General features: G+C 38.1%; 1 protein-coding gene across 8 annotated transcripts in view; it reads left to right on the top strand.

The window, feature by feature from the left end:
• The window catches only part of Cep112 (centrosomal protein 112), a 471,814-nt gene that overhangs the window by 44,737 nt on the left and 409,794 nt on the right, over positions 1-17,283 (top strand). For 6 of the 8 annotated variants that reach the window (XM_045157993.1, XM_045157994.1, XM_045157992.1 and 3 more), the window contains 2 exons: positions 10,776-10,869; positions 12,646-12,723. In XM_045157993.1, the coding sequence (XP_045013928.1) occupies positions 10,776-10,869; positions 12,646-12,723 (172 nt within the window). The remainder of the gene's footprint in view (positions 1-10,775; positions 10,870-12,645; positions 12,724-17,283) is intronic. The other 2 variants (XM_045157990.1, XM_045157991.1) reach the window with 1 other exon arrangement.

Below are 17,283 nucleotides of genomic sequence, written 5' to 3'. Positions count from 1 at the left end.
GGCATCTTTTAGATGCTTGCAAAACTTTATTCTTTATTCTGTTAAGGTGGCCTCACACTTTTATTATTTAGTCTATGATTTACCACTTGATGATGATAGACAGTCCTACTAATATCCTATTGAATTCAGTTAACTAGCATTTTGCTTGTTTGTTTTTTTATTTATGAGAGAGAGAGAGAGAGAGTGTGTGTGTGAGGGAGAGAGAGAGACAGAGACAGAGAGAATTGGTGTGCCACGGCCTCTAGCCACTGCAAATCAACTCCAGACACATGCACCGCCTTGTGCATCTGGCTTATGTGGGTCCTGGGGCATTGAATCTGGGTCCTTTGGCTTTGCAGGCAAGCACCTTAACCACTAAGCCATCTCTCCAGCCCTCAATTGGCATTTTGCTAAGGATTTTTGCAAGCATTTTCATCAAGAATATTTGCTTGTCATATTTTTTTCTTGTAGTGTCATTGTCGTCTCACTTTACAATTAGGGTAGTTTTGGCTTTGAGAATGAATTTAAGAGCATTCTCACACCTTCAATATTTTTATGAGTTGAAGGAAGATTCAAGATAATCCTTCCTTAAGTACTAGGTAGGATTTTGCAGTGAAGCTATCTTTTCTTTGATGGGAAATTTTTGAGTGTGTGTGTGTGCACACACATGCATTCATGCACACATGTGTTTGCATGCGTGTGAAGCCAGAAGATAACTTCTGATGTCATTCATCAGAATGTCAGGAACACCATCCACATGTTTTGTGAGATAGGATCTCTCATTGGCCTGTAACTTCCCTAGTATTCCAGACTGGCTGGCCAGCAAGTTCCAGGGGTTTGTCTCCCTCCATCTTCCCAATCATGGGATTATAAGTATGAATCACCATGTCAGGCATTTTTGATTTCTCATTTTGCGGGATCCAATTCAGGTCTTCATGTTTGCAAGGTGAGGACTTTGCTGACTGAGCTGTCTTCCTAGCTCCTGTTTTTAAAATTATTATAGATTTTATCTCTTCATTAGCTATTGATTTGTGCATATTTCTCTCTTTCTGCTTCCCTCCCTTCCTCCTTCCCTCATTTTTTGAGACAGGACCTTGCTATGTAGGGCATATTGGCCCCAAACTTGCTCTGTAGCCCAAGTTGGCCTCAAACTTGTGATCCGCCTACCTCAGCCTTTCAGGTGCTGGGTTTTCAGACATGTGCCATCATTACACCTGGGTTTTGTTTATTAAAGTTTCAGAATTTGTAATGTGTATTTCAAGAGGCTACTAATATGTTAGCATGTTATTAATTATGGTATTTTCCTAAATACCTTTAGATTTCTGCTAAACTGAATGTAAAAACTTTTTTTTTTGTTTCTGAGCTTAGTTATTTGAGTCATTTTTCTTTTCTCCTTAGTCCTTGTGGCTAAAAATTGGTTAATTTTGTTGATCTTTTCAGAAACCAATTCTTGGTTTCATTGATTTTTCTCTAGTTCTTATTTTGTTTATCTCTACCTTAATCTTTATATTTTTCTCACATCTGCTAGTGTTGGGTTAAGTTGGTCATTTTCCTAATTTCTTAAGGTATAAACTTATGGTTTTGATTTGATTTTTTTCTTACTTTTAAAATCCAATTTGGGCAGAAGAAATAGCTTAACAGTTAAGATGCTTGCCTGGAAAGCCCAAGGATCCAGGCACAGTTCTCCCATACCCATGTAAAGCCAGATGCACAAGGTGGCACAAGCATCTGGAGTTCTAGGTAGTGGCTGGAGGCTCTGGCACACTCATTCTCTTTGTCTCTGTCTGCCTCTCTCCCTCTTTTTCTCATAAATAAATAAATAAATACCCAAGCTGTTAAAGCTATAATGTTTCCTGTTAGCATTCCTTTCACTTCATCCTTGACGTTTTGTTATATTGGCTTTTTAATTTATTCAAAGTATTTTCTAGATTTCTTTATTTTTGATGCATTGGTTGCTTAATATGTGTTGTTTAATTTTCACATATTTGTGGATTTAGCGTTGCCTTTTTGTGAATTTCTTTCTGACTGGTTTACAGTTCCTTTGTTAATTTCTTCTACTTTCGTCTGTCTTTGTGATTTGATTGTTTTTGGTTGTTGTGGTATGCTTTGATTCTTTATATTTTGTGTATGTCGTACATTAAAATTGTGTCACCGTAAGACTTACATGAATCACATTTTAGTTATAACAGGCTAGAGTAGTCCCTTAGTTACAGTTTCACTTTTCCACAGTTTAACTCACTGTGAACTGTAGTTTGCATATATTTAATGGAAAATTCCAGAAATAATCCATATGTTTTAAATTGTGCACTGTTGCAAGTATCATGATAAATCTCCATCCTTCTTGGGACATGAATCTTGTGTAGAACACCTGCTTGTAGTAATCTAGTAGTCTCTCTTGTTAGTATGGTGGGTAGGGTTCAGTATTGTCTGCTATTTAAGGCATCCCCTAGAAATATCTTGAAAGGAGACTTTTGTATTTTAAGCTGATAACATTGATTGATTGCATATGAGAATCCTATACTCTTATTCACACTACACTTTTTTTTTTCATGGTAGGGTTTTGCACTAGCCCAGACTGACATGTAATTCTCTATGTAGTCTCTGTGTGGCCTTGAACTCATGGTGATCCTCCTACCACTTCCTCCCGAGTGCTGGGATTAAAGGTGTGTACCACCATGCCCGGCTTACACTTTTTAAAATTAATATCCACATTTCCACTTTTAATATTATATGTCCAGTAACAAATTATTCTAGCTATAGGTATTTTTAAGATATTTGTCTTCTAACTTATACTTTTTATAGTGAATATGAAATGATGTATGCAATATTACATTAATCTTTATTTGACTATATAATTGCCTTTACTAGTTATTTTAACACTTAAATGTGTTTTTGTGCTGTTAATTTAGTTTCCTTTTCTTCCAACTTGGAGAAGTCCCTATAGCATTTCTTGTAAGTCAGGACACATGGTGATATGAACTCCTTCAACTTTGGTCTGTCTCTGGGAATGGCATTCGTTCTCTTTCCCTTCTAGAGGAAAGCTAGGCAGAGCCTAATATTCTTGGCAGTAAGTTCTTCTATTTCAGTACTTTGATTCTATCTCATTCTTTCTTGGCCTGTACGGTTTTTGCTGAGAATTCCTGTGGGAGTTTTGGGGAGGTGCCTGTGTATGTGTTAACTTTTCTAGTTTCAATTTCAAAATATCTCCTTGTCTTTGACTTTTATCAGTTTGATTCATAATGTACTGCAATGTAGATCTCATTTAACTTGTTTGGAATGCTTTGAACTTCATAAATCTGGATGCCGTTCTGTCACCAGATTAGTTCTTGAAATACTATCATATATGACTTATATATGTGCATATATATTTCATATCAACATATATTTTAGTTGACATGGAGAGATTTGGGATTATTCATTTTGACATTTTGAAACACATTTTGTTTTTGTTGATTCTTACCCCTCTTTTAACCCCAATCTTCCTCTTCCTCTCCTCTTCCCCTCTTCTCTGTTTTCCTTTCTTGAATACAATAATATATGTGTAGGCCTGATATATCATATCCCACAGGCTTTTCCATTCTTTTAAATTTTTGCTTCCCTCACAGAATAATTTCAAATATTCTGTTATTGAGTACTATTTCTTTTGTACTTGATCATGGGTGCTGTTGAAACACTCTAATTTTTTTTAAGTTCAGTTATTATACACTTTAGCTTTCAATTTGTTGTTTTTCATTTTAAAATAGTTTATGTCAATTTATTTATTTGCATGTGTATGTATTATCCTTGTATGTATATATATATGTAAATGCATGTATGTTTGAGTGCACATGCATGTATATGTGTATCTGTGTGGAGCCATAGGTTGATGTGTGGTGTCTTCCTAAATCACTGTCTGCCTTATTTTTTTGGGATGGGTTCTCTCATTGAACATGAGGCTCATGTCAGCCAAGTCCAAGGGATTCTACTGTCTACACTTTACCAATGCTAGAGTTACAGGCATGCATAGTCACACCTGGATTTAACATGGTGCTGTGGGTCAGAACTCAGTTACCATCTGTGCCATTTCCCCAGCCCCTATGTGCAGTTGTTTAAATTCTTAATTTGTTTACACAGAATTTTTCTGAGTCTATCGTGTATTTTGATGATAGCTAATTTTCATTTTATATGTGGATGGGTCTCATTCTATAGTGCAAACTGGCCTAGAATTTAGCATTTCTTTTGCCTTCGCCTGCCAAGTACTGGGATTATAGGAGTGATCCAATGTACCTGCCACACACAATTCTTAGACTTCCATTTCTTCAGGGCTAGGTTTGGGTTTGGGGACATTTATTTTGTTCTTTGTTTGGACCCAAGTACATGTTCCATGGCACTTAGTGTTGATTTCTGTGTTTGATAAATATCCCCTCTTTTGGTGTTTGTGAAGTAGCACTTTATAGAATGGGAAGACCTTTAGGAATCAGTTGGAAGAGAGATTCTAGGACTGTTGGGCCCTGAAAGGCCTAGGCGTGAGGCCTAGTGGAACTTCCTGAGCCTAGCTAAAGTTTGGCGACCTGCCTCTGGCCAGCTATGACTCAGCAGGATGCCTAGGGGCTTCTGGCCTGCTACTTCCTCCTGGTAATTGTAATTACCATTTCAATAGTTAAAGTTTACTATTGGCCCTTACCTCTTCTCCCACCCTAAAATCCCCGCCTTCATCCCCAACATGATATAGGCAACTGCTCAGAGTAATAAAGCGAGTTGTTCCTGCATTGCAAAGACTCCCGACTCAGTGTGGTTTTTCTCCGGTGGCCAGGAGAGGTTCCTGAGTTGTCCGACGCTCATCATCCCCTCAACCCCTAGGGAGGAACCAGCAGGCCTGGTCCTTCCCTGGCACTACCTGTGCAGGAAGGAGCCCCCCATAGGACCATCTCAGACGTTCTGTGCATGTGTCTTCTCTGGCCTTTCATGTATAAATTCCTAACGAGAGGTCTCCTAGTTCCTGTTTTCAATAGCATGTAATCTCTTATTTCTACTAGTATCTGTCCTATACTCTGGGATCTCTTGAGCAGCAACATCCTGGTCCAGTTTTTTGTTTTGTTTTTATCCCTTTGAAACTAGCCTATGCTTTCTTCCATCATGGCATCAAAATAGATTAAACAAATCCCTTGGGGAGCCCTCCACCCCCAAAGTCTGATTATTAAACATATACTTGTCTTTCCCTTCCCAGGGGGATATCGTGGACTATCAATTTTCTCAATCATGCTCTACTAAGCCAAAAAGAGGGACTCTGGCTCTGAGTACATAGACATGCAGACCATCACTTTTAGTGGGCTTTAGTGGTTTTGGAGTTTGCTTTAGCATCCAATCTCCCAGCATCCATCTCCAAAGGTCACCGTGGTACGTGGGTGTTCCAGCTCCTTTTCTCCTTGGGAAGAAATTTGAATTTTGGATGTTTCACTTTTGAGTTCTGTGCTGAGCTATTGGAAGGGTTATGGTCAATTATTGCACCTTAGTCAAAACCGTGTCATTTTTTCTTTTGAAGTAGGGTCTCACTCTAGCCCATGATGGCCTCATACTCATGGTGATCCTCCTGCTGCTGCCTCTTGGATGATGGGATAAAAGGTATATATTACTATGCCTGGCATAAACTGTAGCTTTTTTTAAGTTAACTACCAACTTTATTAAAAGCCAAAAAATGATGACATAAAGATAGAAGAAAGATTAGTTTGGAGTTCAGTGGAGGGGGAAAGGGATAGGGAAGTGGAAACAAAGGAGAGTGGTGGGAAGATATCATGATCAGGGTACATTGCATATATGCATGAAAGTTGTAAATGAACAGTTGAAAAATAAAAATAAATGCAAACAAGGACGATAAAGGACTCATTCATATCTCCGACACACTCTCTCCCTATATGTATGTATATGTGTGTGTGTGTGTGTGTGTGTGTGTGTGTGTGTGTGTGTGTAGGTAATTGATTTTTTTATAAAAGGCTGTACTCATATTCCCTCCCCCCACCCCAATTCTGCAGAGGATCTTCTTCAGTGGGGTTTTCATATTCACTGTGGGGACCAAGCAGCGTCAGTCAGTTTCTGGGGGGTGAGGAACACATGGTGCCTTAGGATATTCCTACCTACGCTGAGGCTCTTACAATCTTTCCTTCCTCTTTCTACTACATTCCCTGAGTCCCGGCAGGCATGATGGAGATCTGGTTTAGTAGTGAGTTCGTTATAGCCTGTAGGTCACTATTTTGGTGAGGTTTAAGTGAGCGCAGTGTCTGTCACCATCTTCCTGGAGCTGGTTTTCAGGCTAGCCATGAAAGCGGCGCTCATGTTACCACTGCCTCGGCAATGGCTTCTAGGTCCAGGCAAATGAGGTGGAGGTGTCCCACCTTGTGGTGGATAGTTGGCTTTTTCATTTTATATGTATATATATTTTGAGGTAGGGTCTCACTCTAGCCCAGGCTGACCTAGAATTCACTGTGTAGTCTCAGGTTGGCCTCAGACTCATGGTGATTTTCCTACCTCTGCCTTCCGAGTGCTGGGACTAAAGGTGTGTGCCCCCACGCCCAGCTAGTGACAGTTGGCTATTTTTGATGTATTGATATATCCTGGTTCTTCCCAGTATTCTCTACCATCTGTAACATAGAACATGTTCAACTAAAAGTGACAGCAGTTTGGATTAAAGGATTATTAGATTATTAGAAAGAATTATTGATATTTATGTCCAGTCTTCTTTGTTAAAGAGCAATGGAGGTTCTCTTGGTTTCCTGTCCAAGAGGATCTGGTTTGGTTCCCAGAGTGAGATAAGAGTTTTCCCCCACTGAGCAAGTCTCATGTCCAATCTGAGCAGTTGGTTACCTGCCTTTGCTGTGTGCCACTATTGTACAAGTGTGTACTTTTGCTTGGCTGCTTGATTTTGTATCTGGAAGGATCTCCTGTTTAATTCACTCTGTTGGCAACTGTTATGCTCCAGCAGCTCCCACAACATTTTGTAGTGCTATGAAGGCTAGCCAGAAAGAAACTTGATTCCTTCTCACTTCCAGCATGGTCACTCTGCGTCCTGTGGCCATAGGCTGTGGTGTCTATGGTCTTATCTTTTATTTTCAGCCATTCCCAGGTTCCCTGGGACCTTTTCTTTCCAAGCTCAGATTTATGTGAGACAGAAATCAAACTCTTAGGTGGCACCTGGATGTATAGTCCTTCCCTCTTATTTCCTCCCTAAAAGAATCTGGGAACTGCATATATCCTCCCAATCATGTTGAGAGAAAGAGAAAGGATGATTGGAAGAGGATGGCACAGATGTTACTCCTTCCTTGCTTTATTGCAATCTGCTTTATTCTTGCATGTGGTGCAGGACCGTCTTACCTGCTTCAGTACAATCAGCGTTATGTGGTACAGGAGCCTCTTGTCTGGATCCTGGATACCTCACAATGGGATTTGGTCCGTGTTGTTGTATTTTCATGTCCATGGGAGAAGTGAAGGCCTCGGGTTAAATCCTATCACATGTCTCATTGCTTACCTCTATACATGAAAGCTTTATTCTATTTCTCCAGTGTTTCAAGTCAATATGGATACCTAAAGAGTTTTGAAAGGGAAAGTATGTGGTTCTTCTAGTTTTCCTGCTCAATAATAATAAAAAGCATAGCAGGGAGTTTTACTGTGGTATTGAATTTTTTTTTCTGTTAGTTTTGGCACCCTGATCTGGATATAGCCCCACATCCCATTTTCTAATTGGTACGTGTACTCTCCGTCATGAGCTCCTGGGATCCTGTCCCATGTACCTATTGTAGACTGTGTACATGTCAGGATGTGGTGTTTGTGTGGCAGGCAGCACTTGTTACCGTCAAGAGGCTTTTGGGGTTGGTTCTCTCCCACCCATTGTTGCACTGTGCCCTCTACCCACTAACTTCATCATTCTCAATTTGAGACTGTCTTTCTACACACTTAAGAGATCAAGTTAATTATTTTTCAAGATGAAGACAGACTCATGGCATAAAATGAAATTTTTGTGTCTAATATCCTATTTTGCTTGTGCCAGCCAGATTTTAGCCAGGAGGTTGACCTCTTCCTTTGGTTGGCTCTGTTGCTTTCACAAGAAGTGACTTCTGCCTTATTTGTGCTTTCCTTGTAATGCATTTGGAGGCTCAGAGACTGATTTGGTATGGGCTTGAAGACTTGGTGAGCAAAGCTTCTCCATATTTAGAATATGCCAGTGTATTGGGTTACCCAGGAAAAGAAGCTAAAGCAGATAAAATGAGAGGAGCTGAGTTGAAGCACAGAGCCCTGGATCATAGCATGTGTGTGTGCATAGAGGGAGAAGCTGCTGAAGGTTAGCATGAAGCCGAAGTGACCAGGGACGAGTGGGTCTGTGGAGCCAGTGTAAGTAGCACCATTAGAATAGCCTCTAGCAGTCTGGAGAGATGGCTTAGCTGTTAAGCTCTTGCCTGAGAAGCCTAAGGGCCATGATTCAAGGCTCAACTCACCAGGACCCACGTTAGCCAGATGCACAAGGGGCACATTTGTCTGGAGTTCCTCTGCAGTGGCTGGAGGCCTTGGTGCGCCCATTCTCTCTCCCTCCCTCTCTCTCTCTCTCTCTCTCTCTCTGTCTGTCTCTTTCTGTCTGTCACTCTCAAATAAATAAAAATAAACAAAAATAAATTTAACAAAATAGTCTCTAGCAATTCTGTGACAGCATCTAAGGAAGAGACAGATGACTTCCTCGAGTGTTGAAGGGGCAGCCTTACTTTGAGTACTTTCAGGTTGAATAAAAAACAGCTTGTAGTTGATTGAAATATAATGACAAATTTGGACTAGGATCTCGTAACTTACAGAAAATTTACTCTGATAGGAAAGACATGATCAGGACAGAGGGCAGCTATTTGTGAATTAATGGAGCATTGCTTTTATGCATCTTGTGCAATGAATAGATAAATGTTTAAGGCCTCTTTTTATTAATATTTTCTATGAGAATTGCTTTTAATATTAAACACTTTCAAATTTTAAGTAAGGCTCTTTTTTATGATTGTTTAGTTAATTCTTAAAGAAGAATAGGCCATTGCTCAGTATATTAGGTTGCTTTTCCTATAATACTAGTTTTAAATGCCTATATCAGCTTAAGCCTGTGACTAATGAAGGTATCCTTAACATATTATTTTGTGTATTTTTTCATTAGCTTTGACATAAAGGAGTATAAAAACATCAGTAGTTGTCTTTAGAACATCTTGTCCATACATTCTACATTGCTTAATAACCAATACAAAGAATATTACTCCATTGGTGATATTACCAAAACCCACATTATTTTAGGATTTTTGTTTTTCTGAGCTAGTAGATTATCTTTTGTATATTTTAGTGGCTTACAATTTCTGAAGGAATCCTGAAATGGTTTGTGTTTGAAAGTGACTAATTAATTATGCAGAGACTGCCTTGTTTATCTGAGATAAGTTCCAAGAAAGTACATGGCACTCAACCCTACATGGACTATTTTCTTCACTTAGCCACACACCAGCGAGAAATTTAACTTATGAATTAGGCATAGCAAGGTATTAACAATAAAACCTAATGAAACAGAATGATTATAAAACTATACTGCAATAAAATTATGAATTGTTTGCTTATGGAATTCATGATCTTGCTTCAGACTGCATTTGGGTGGGGTGATTGTAAGTGTTAACAACAAGACTGTGGTGTGTGGTTTATGCCATATTAGCTGTTTCAATTGAAGCAGCTATTTAGGGCATAGGTATATTCATAATTATGGAACTTCAAGTTAAACATGTAAGAGAAACTCTGGGCTAAAGAAGTATATTTGATAGTGGTATTTTATTTGCTATTTTATAGTAGTGAGAAGTCTTCAATAAAATCTATCTAAAATAATTTCCTAGCTGGGCGTGGTGGTGCACACCTTTAACCCCAGGCTCGTGAAGCAGAGGTAGGAGGGTCTTCGTGAATTCGAGGCCACCCTGAGACTACATAGTGAATTCCAGGTCAGCCTGAGCCAGAGTGAGACCCTACCTCAAAAAAAACCCCCAAAATAAAAATAATAAATAAATAAATAAAATAATATCCTACTTCTGGGCTTGATAACATTTTACCTGATTAAACATGGTATATATTTTTAACCAAAAGCTTTAGGTTCTGTGCTTTCTTTTTTTGTTTATTTTTATTTATTTATTAGAGAGTGGCAGAGAGAGAAAGGCAGATAGAGAGAATGGGCGCGCCAGGGCCTCCAGCCACTGCAAGTGAACTCCAGACGCCTGTACCCCCTTGTGCATTTGACTAACGTGGGTCCTGGGGAATCGAGCCTTGAACCAGGGTCCTTAGGCTTTACAGGCAAGCACTTAACCGTTAAGCCATCTCTCCAGCCCTGTTTGTGCTTTCTAACCTGGTTTCAAATTCATTGCAATGTTAAGCTACAAGAAAGTTTTGTTATTTAATATATTTTAAGGTTTCATCTTGACTATAACAAGATGTGGTAACTTTCTTAAGACAATGATTCCTCTCAAAATATATCCTCCATTGTCTCTCTTCCTATAACTAGAAGGAAAAATGATTCAAAAGTGTATAGTCTATTATAGTTCCACTTGAAAATAGCATTTGTTTGTAAGCAAGTTAGTGGCATTTATGTGAGATTTTACTTATGATTTAATGTAAATGTAATAAAATGTGAGAATTACAAAGAGTTATTTGTATGTATTTTTCTGCTATTAAATCGTCATTATCAATATAAACTACTATCTCATTGGTAATCCTAGATTTGGATATTCTCTGTCCTCTGAATTCTCCAGATTTTGATTGCCACTCTTTTGCTCTCTCAGCAGAGAGGAGTTCACCGAGAAACTCCCGATTCAGTCGCATTCTGTGAGTCCAACTTACAGAGAAGATGGTCAGAATATTACTCCAAAGATTTGTGTAAGATCGGGTTTTACTTTTGTTTGTTTTTGTATGCTGTTTTAAAATAGCTCCACAATGTTCTGTTTGCATATTGGCAAAGTTCCAACTAGCACTTAAGAACATTGACTAAAGTCTAAAAGTTTTAGTGACTATCCTGGTATCAAAGATAGTGGCATATTTCCACCACTCAGTGGTTCAGAAGTATGCTGGTCCATTCATCTTTGAAACATCTTGTCTTTTAGTTATTTTTCTCTGTTTATTCAATATACTGATCAAGTTATTAAATACTCAGTAATCCTAAAATTAAGAATAAACTGGGATTAGTTTATAGTGAACTATCCTGGCAATAGCAGCAGTGAACGATGTGAGACCCTGCTTCTAAAGAGGTGGAAGGTGAGGACTAACACCTGAAAGTGATTCTTGTGGCACTTGCCTGCCTGCACACACACTCTATGTACTACACACATGCCAAAAAGTAAGGACTGCCCATAGTGACTTTTAGTAACATAGAAACAATAGAAACTTGGACTGCGGAAATAGCTCAGCCTTGCAAGCATGAAATCTGAGTTCAGTCTTCAGAACCCACATAGAAAACTCCAGGTGTGGTGACTTGTATCTGTAATTCCAGTGTTGGGGAGACAGAGACAGGAAGATCCCTGGGGCTTGCTAGATAGCTAGTCCAGTCTACTTGGTAAGTTTCAGGCCCTGAAACCCTGAAGATGACACCTGAGCTTGTACCTTGGCCTCTGCATGCATGAGGGGCGCTTGTGTACACACACACACACACACACACATGTACATGCATCTGCATGCACACATGTCCATACACAAACACACAAATAATAGCAACTGAACATTTTGTTGAATAGAAATTAATGAAATGAGTAAAATATATAGAATATTTAGTGCATTTCTGTTCCTCACTGCATTTCAGTTTAAGTAACCATACATAATATATATATACATATATATATATATATATATATTTGTAATGAGCCTTTCTAAAACTATACAAATGTATATCAACAAAACTTGTTTTTTTCAGGAAAACTTCATTACACATATATTCCTTCCTGAATTTAATAGCTCTAAGATCATTGTTCATTTCTGGGCACAGATCTTAGGTTTTATTTTAGTTAATTAGCTTTAATCTGCTTGATAAATGTGTAATATAAATTATGTAGGAAGAAAAAAACATGAAATTTTTACTTTATAAAAAGGAAAGAGTCACCATAATTGTGTTTTCATAATGGGAATCCAAAGCTTAGTTCTTTTATTCAGTGTATGAATGAGAATTAATTTAAGAACAAAGAGCTTCTTGGACATCAACATAAAACTTTCCTGTTAACTAATTTTAAGGAGAGTAAATAATTCATCTTTTCAAGTGTTCCCTTTACCCCTTTCAAGCTTCTGTGGTATACCACAATTAAAACTTTTTGTAAAAGAACTTAAAGGGAAGAGACTGGATTAATTTTCAAAATATTCTTTTGATTTTTTTGGAAATCTAGTTACTTTGTGAATATATTGTTAAGGCATCTCATAGCCCTCAGCAGCTATAATAAACAGTCATTAGTTAGAATGGAGAGCTCTAGCTTAGATGTAACATAATCCTTTCCTCTGAGGGTAACATAGCATTACCAAGTAAGTGTACAAAATCCTCATTACTCAGAATGACATATATTTTGTCTTCTTTGTATTCTTCCTTATTTTCTTTTCCTCTTCTTCCCTTTCCTCTCATTGTTTCCCCCTTTATTTCTTTCCTCTTTTCCTTCCCATTTGTTGTTTGTATTTCAGGAAGTTCATTCAAAAAAGTCTCCTGTTTGTTTGGATGACAGTGACATTGAAGCTCGCCTTAACAGTTGGAATCTTGGGGTAAACTAGTGTTTGTTTTATGTATGTATGGATGTGGGGGAATCATATTGTATGTAGAAAATATCTGAACTGATTTATTCAGTGAACATTGGACATTAAACATTTACTACTCGTATGGCCTTGAAAGGTCTTTAAGTATGGGAAGGAGTAATAGCATTGCAAAGCAATATTAAAATATTTCTAGCTTTGATAAGCTAATTTTTTATGTTGAAATAAGATGTACATAAAATAGTTAAATACTAATGAAGATCAGTATCATAAAATATCAAAATGAGTTACATGGAAAGTACAGTCATATTTCATTTAATAATGGGAGTCCATTTTGAGAAATATGTCATAAGGTGATTGCCTTTTGTTAACGTCACAAAGTGTGCACAAACATAGATAGTATAGTAATCTAATCAAGATAGGCAGCAAAACAAGAGATGTGTGAGGATGCTACAGGAATATTGTAGCAGATATTTTACAGTAAGTTTCTTTCCTCTCTCCCTCCTTTGCCCCTTCCCTTCCTCTACCCTCTGGTAAGGCAGTGATCAAACAGTATGGTACCTCTGACATCAGTGGGTAAAGTAGATTCTTAAGCTCAATTTTAATCTTACAGAGCCATCGTCATCATGTGTTGTTTTATCATTCAAGATGTATGATGTGGTCTGTGACTAAACTGAGAGAGGGGAGAGGAAGGATGAAGAACATGAAAAATGTCATCCAGTTTAATGCAAAAATGTAATTCAGGAAATTTAATGAATGAGCAGCCATTATGGATAGTAACTTTCATGTACAAGTGTCACCATGGGACACAGAATTATTTTTTAGGTTCTTGGTCTTGTAGATAAAACAATTTTAAAATGGTGTAGAAGGGAACTTAAGGGTGATGACTTGGAGTTATGGAGAGAAAAAGTGCCCTGAACAACAGGCAAGCTGGAGATCTTTGGAGCTACCATGAGAGGAGAAAGGAAGTTATGTTTTCCAAGCTCAAAGTCAGAAAGGAGACGTGTTCAGCAGAGAGTGTGAACAACTGCCCGTGGAGTGGGGCTTTGTGGTATTTGAGCACAGGTGTCTCATGAGAGGAGAGATACTCCTTCCACTTTATCTTGTAACTTTATCAGTTGTGTCATGTTTCTTTACACTGTTCGGCTTAGTTGTGTCCTTTTATTTGTAAAACAAGATGTTGTCTTTAACTAGGAGGGGTCTTATCACCAGGGAGCCTCCCTTTTCAACTCTAGACATCAGAAAGCTTTCTCTGACACTGACCATTCCATTTTTAAAGGGTGTTACAGATCCCTTGGAGCCAGAATAAGTGCATAGTGGCACTCCTGTGTTCAGAATGAGTGGGATGGCGGGTGGCTACAAGGGCTCCATTTCTTTCCATGTCTTCCTGTATAATCTCATAAAAGCTGAGGGTCATGGAAATGTTTAATAGGTAGACATAAGGGGAAGAAGGAATTCAAGGCAGAAGTAGGCATAAAGAAAGATTTGGTCGTAGTTGTGACCCATTCCAATTGGTTGTTTGGCTTCAGTCAGGCTGGGTTGCACTATGGTGCTAAGCTGAGAAGCTTACTTTCCAAGTTCAGGCTCTAGTTAGCTCTGGAGGGTTTTCCCCTCCTGTTACTTAAACAAGATATCAAAAATAACTGACTGCTGCTCCCCCAACGCATAAACCACATCCCCATGGGGAATACCTGCAACCCCACTGAGGAGCACCCCCCAATGGAATGGGGGCAGGGCCGAGGAAAAAGAGGACGCCAACACATAATGTATCCATGCAAAATATGCTGTTAATAATAATAATAAAACATTTTCAAAAAGATGTTTCAGTGCTATGGTAGACAGCTTCAGGTTCGCTGAGAGGAACTTCCAGACCAGGCACAGTTATGGAGGAAGGGATATTTATTGAAGCCTACAGATCCAGGGGAAGTTCCAAAAGAAGCTGGCCCCCTCTTAAAGGACCAAGGAGAGAGGGGGGGGGAGAGAGAGATAGAGCTAGAGAGAGAGGGGGGGGAAGGAAGGGAGGGAGGGAGAAGAAGAGAGGGAGGGAGGGAGAGAGGGGTCACAAGCCCAAACCTCAAAGCCACAACACACAGCCCACTTCAGGAGCTCCAGGTGGAGCTCAGGCACTTTACCTATCTTCAGACTTGAATTTCAAATCCACCACCACACCTTAGCGCTGGACTCTTAACATTTACCCAATGACACCTCCTTCACCCAGCTAGCTATAAATCTAAATTACAAACTAACAAAATCCAGAGTATATTGGGGGCCATTCACAACTACCACAAGTGCTGTGAGGAAACTGAAAAGGATGTAAAAATATTTTCATCATAATTTTAATATGTTAGAATTTATATATCAGTACTGTAAAAAGAATTTATAATTTGAAACTACAAAATTAAAGGAATAAAATTGTTTCAAAATCTTAACATAGAGATGTGTTAATATTTTTGTTATATGGGTTGAACATTCTTTATCTGAAAAATCTAAGCTGAAATGTTCCTAAAATAGAAAGTTTTGAACACAATTAGCACTCAAAACCTTCAATTTTGGAACATTTTGGATTTTAGGTTAAGCATGCTCAATTGATAAAGTCTATGCAAATACTACAAAAATCTGAAACACTTAATAATCTAACATAATCTTGTCCAAAACATGCCAAGTCGGAGATATTTAACCTAAATATATCATTTTTTTCTGTATGATTTTATGAAAGGCATACCAGGGCCTCCAGCCACTGCAAACAAACTCCAGACATATGTGCCACCTTGTGCATCTGGTTCATGTCAGTACTGGGTAATCAAACGTAGGTCCATAGGCTTTGCAGAAAAACACCTTAACCATTAAGTTATCTCTCTATCCCTCTTTCTTGATTTTGCTTTTAATTTTTATTTTTGACTTGGCATCTCATGCTGACTTAGAATTCACTCTGTAGCCCAGGTTGGCCTTGAATTCACAAGGATTGTCCTTGATGTCCACTTCCAAATTTCATATGTTTTTAAGAATTTTATAAATATGACCATTAAAGGTAACATTCCGTTGTTTCTTTTGAATAGATAAAAATTTAAGTATTTTGTTTTTATTGAATAGCTAAGTTGCTCTCAGTTTGTTAGTGATATAAGTAATTGTGCAAGAATATTCCTCACATGAATATCCTTCCTCATGTTTGTTCCTTTCTTAGGTTCCATTACAACTTTGTTACTGTCCACAAGGTTTGCTTCAGTGTCAAAGAGCAGCATATCGGTTGTCCATTTCCCAGATAGTCATCATGGTCTTTAATGAAAGTAACGTTGTAGGCAGGTCAGGTTGGTGATATACAAGCTGCTTTGGGTTGTGAGTAGACATGGAGAAAGGAAGCCAGTTATTCTTCCAGTGTTTATAGTGCAGTGTGTTAGTGTGGTTTCTGAGAAGATGTCAAAGGTAGAAAGGAAATTTTTCTTGCCCAGTGACTAGTTGAAGGACACCTAAGTTTGCGTCTGAGAGATGGAAATTCTGGCTCTCTGTCAGTTAATTGACTGCTAACATTGTTGTCAGTATCTTCATTCTGATGCATTTGATGCTCTAGAATTTAAATTTCCCAGAATTTGTCAAAGGTGCTTTTTTCTCAGACTGTATTCTTTCTTTTCCCAGAAACATGCTATTTTTCTAGCAATACATAATTCAAGAAGAGATTTATTTTTTAAAAACTAGAAATGAAATTTTTAATTCCTCATGTTGTTAATCTTTAGCCTTTTAACCGTTATTTATTTATTTTTTTGAGGTAGGGTCTCACTCTAGCTCAGGCTGTCCTGGAATTCAATATGTAGCCTCTGGGTGGCCTCGAAATTATGATGATCCTCCTACCTCTGCCTTCCAAGTGCTGGGATTAAAGGTGTGCACCACCATGCCCAGCTAACCTTTAGGTTTTGACAGTCTTTTAGCTTTCATAACGTATTTTAAATGCATGTCACATGACTTTCTAAGCTCCAGGATGAATTATATCATTGGACATTGTTAATATTAAAAAGTGATTTTAAGTATTTTTTTGTGATTTGGTGGATGGAATATTTCAAATATTCCCATTTCCTTTCCTATTAGTATACACTAGTTGTATAAAATAATGTTTCATTAAGCCACTTCTCTCTCCATATATATATATGTTGACATACGCACATATATAAGTATATATATATGTGTATATATATGATTGATTGATGTATTTTAACTATATTAACTACTTAATTGCCCTCTTTTGTCTCCCGTCCTTACTCCCTCAAGTTCCCATCCTATTTCTAAGTAGTACACCTTCTGTTTTCATGTTGTTTTTTTTTTTTGCTAGATTCCACACATGAGAGAAAACATCAGGTATTCATCTTCTTGAATTTTGCTTATTTCATCGACCTTAAGTATTTTCCTGAAAATGACATAATTTTATGCTTATTGTTGAATAAAATTCCTTTGTGTATGTATACCACATTTTTACTTTCCTGCTTATGGACATTTAGGATATAGCATATCATACTGTGAACAGTGTCACCATAAACATGGATGTGCAGGCATTTCTATGGTTTTTTGACTTAGATTTCTCTGTGT

The sequence above is a fragment of the Jaculus jaculus genome, chromosome 9 (assembly GCF_020740685.1).
Source record: "Jaculus jaculus isolate mJacJac1 chromosome 9, mJacJac1.mat.Y.cur, whole genome shotgun sequence".
Lineage (NCBI taxonomy): Eukaryota > Metazoa > Chordata > Mammalia > Rodentia > Dipodidae > Jaculus > Jaculus jaculus.
The sequence above is the reverse complement of the archived record's forward strand: the minus strand, read 5'-3'. Positions and strand labels throughout refer to the sequence as shown.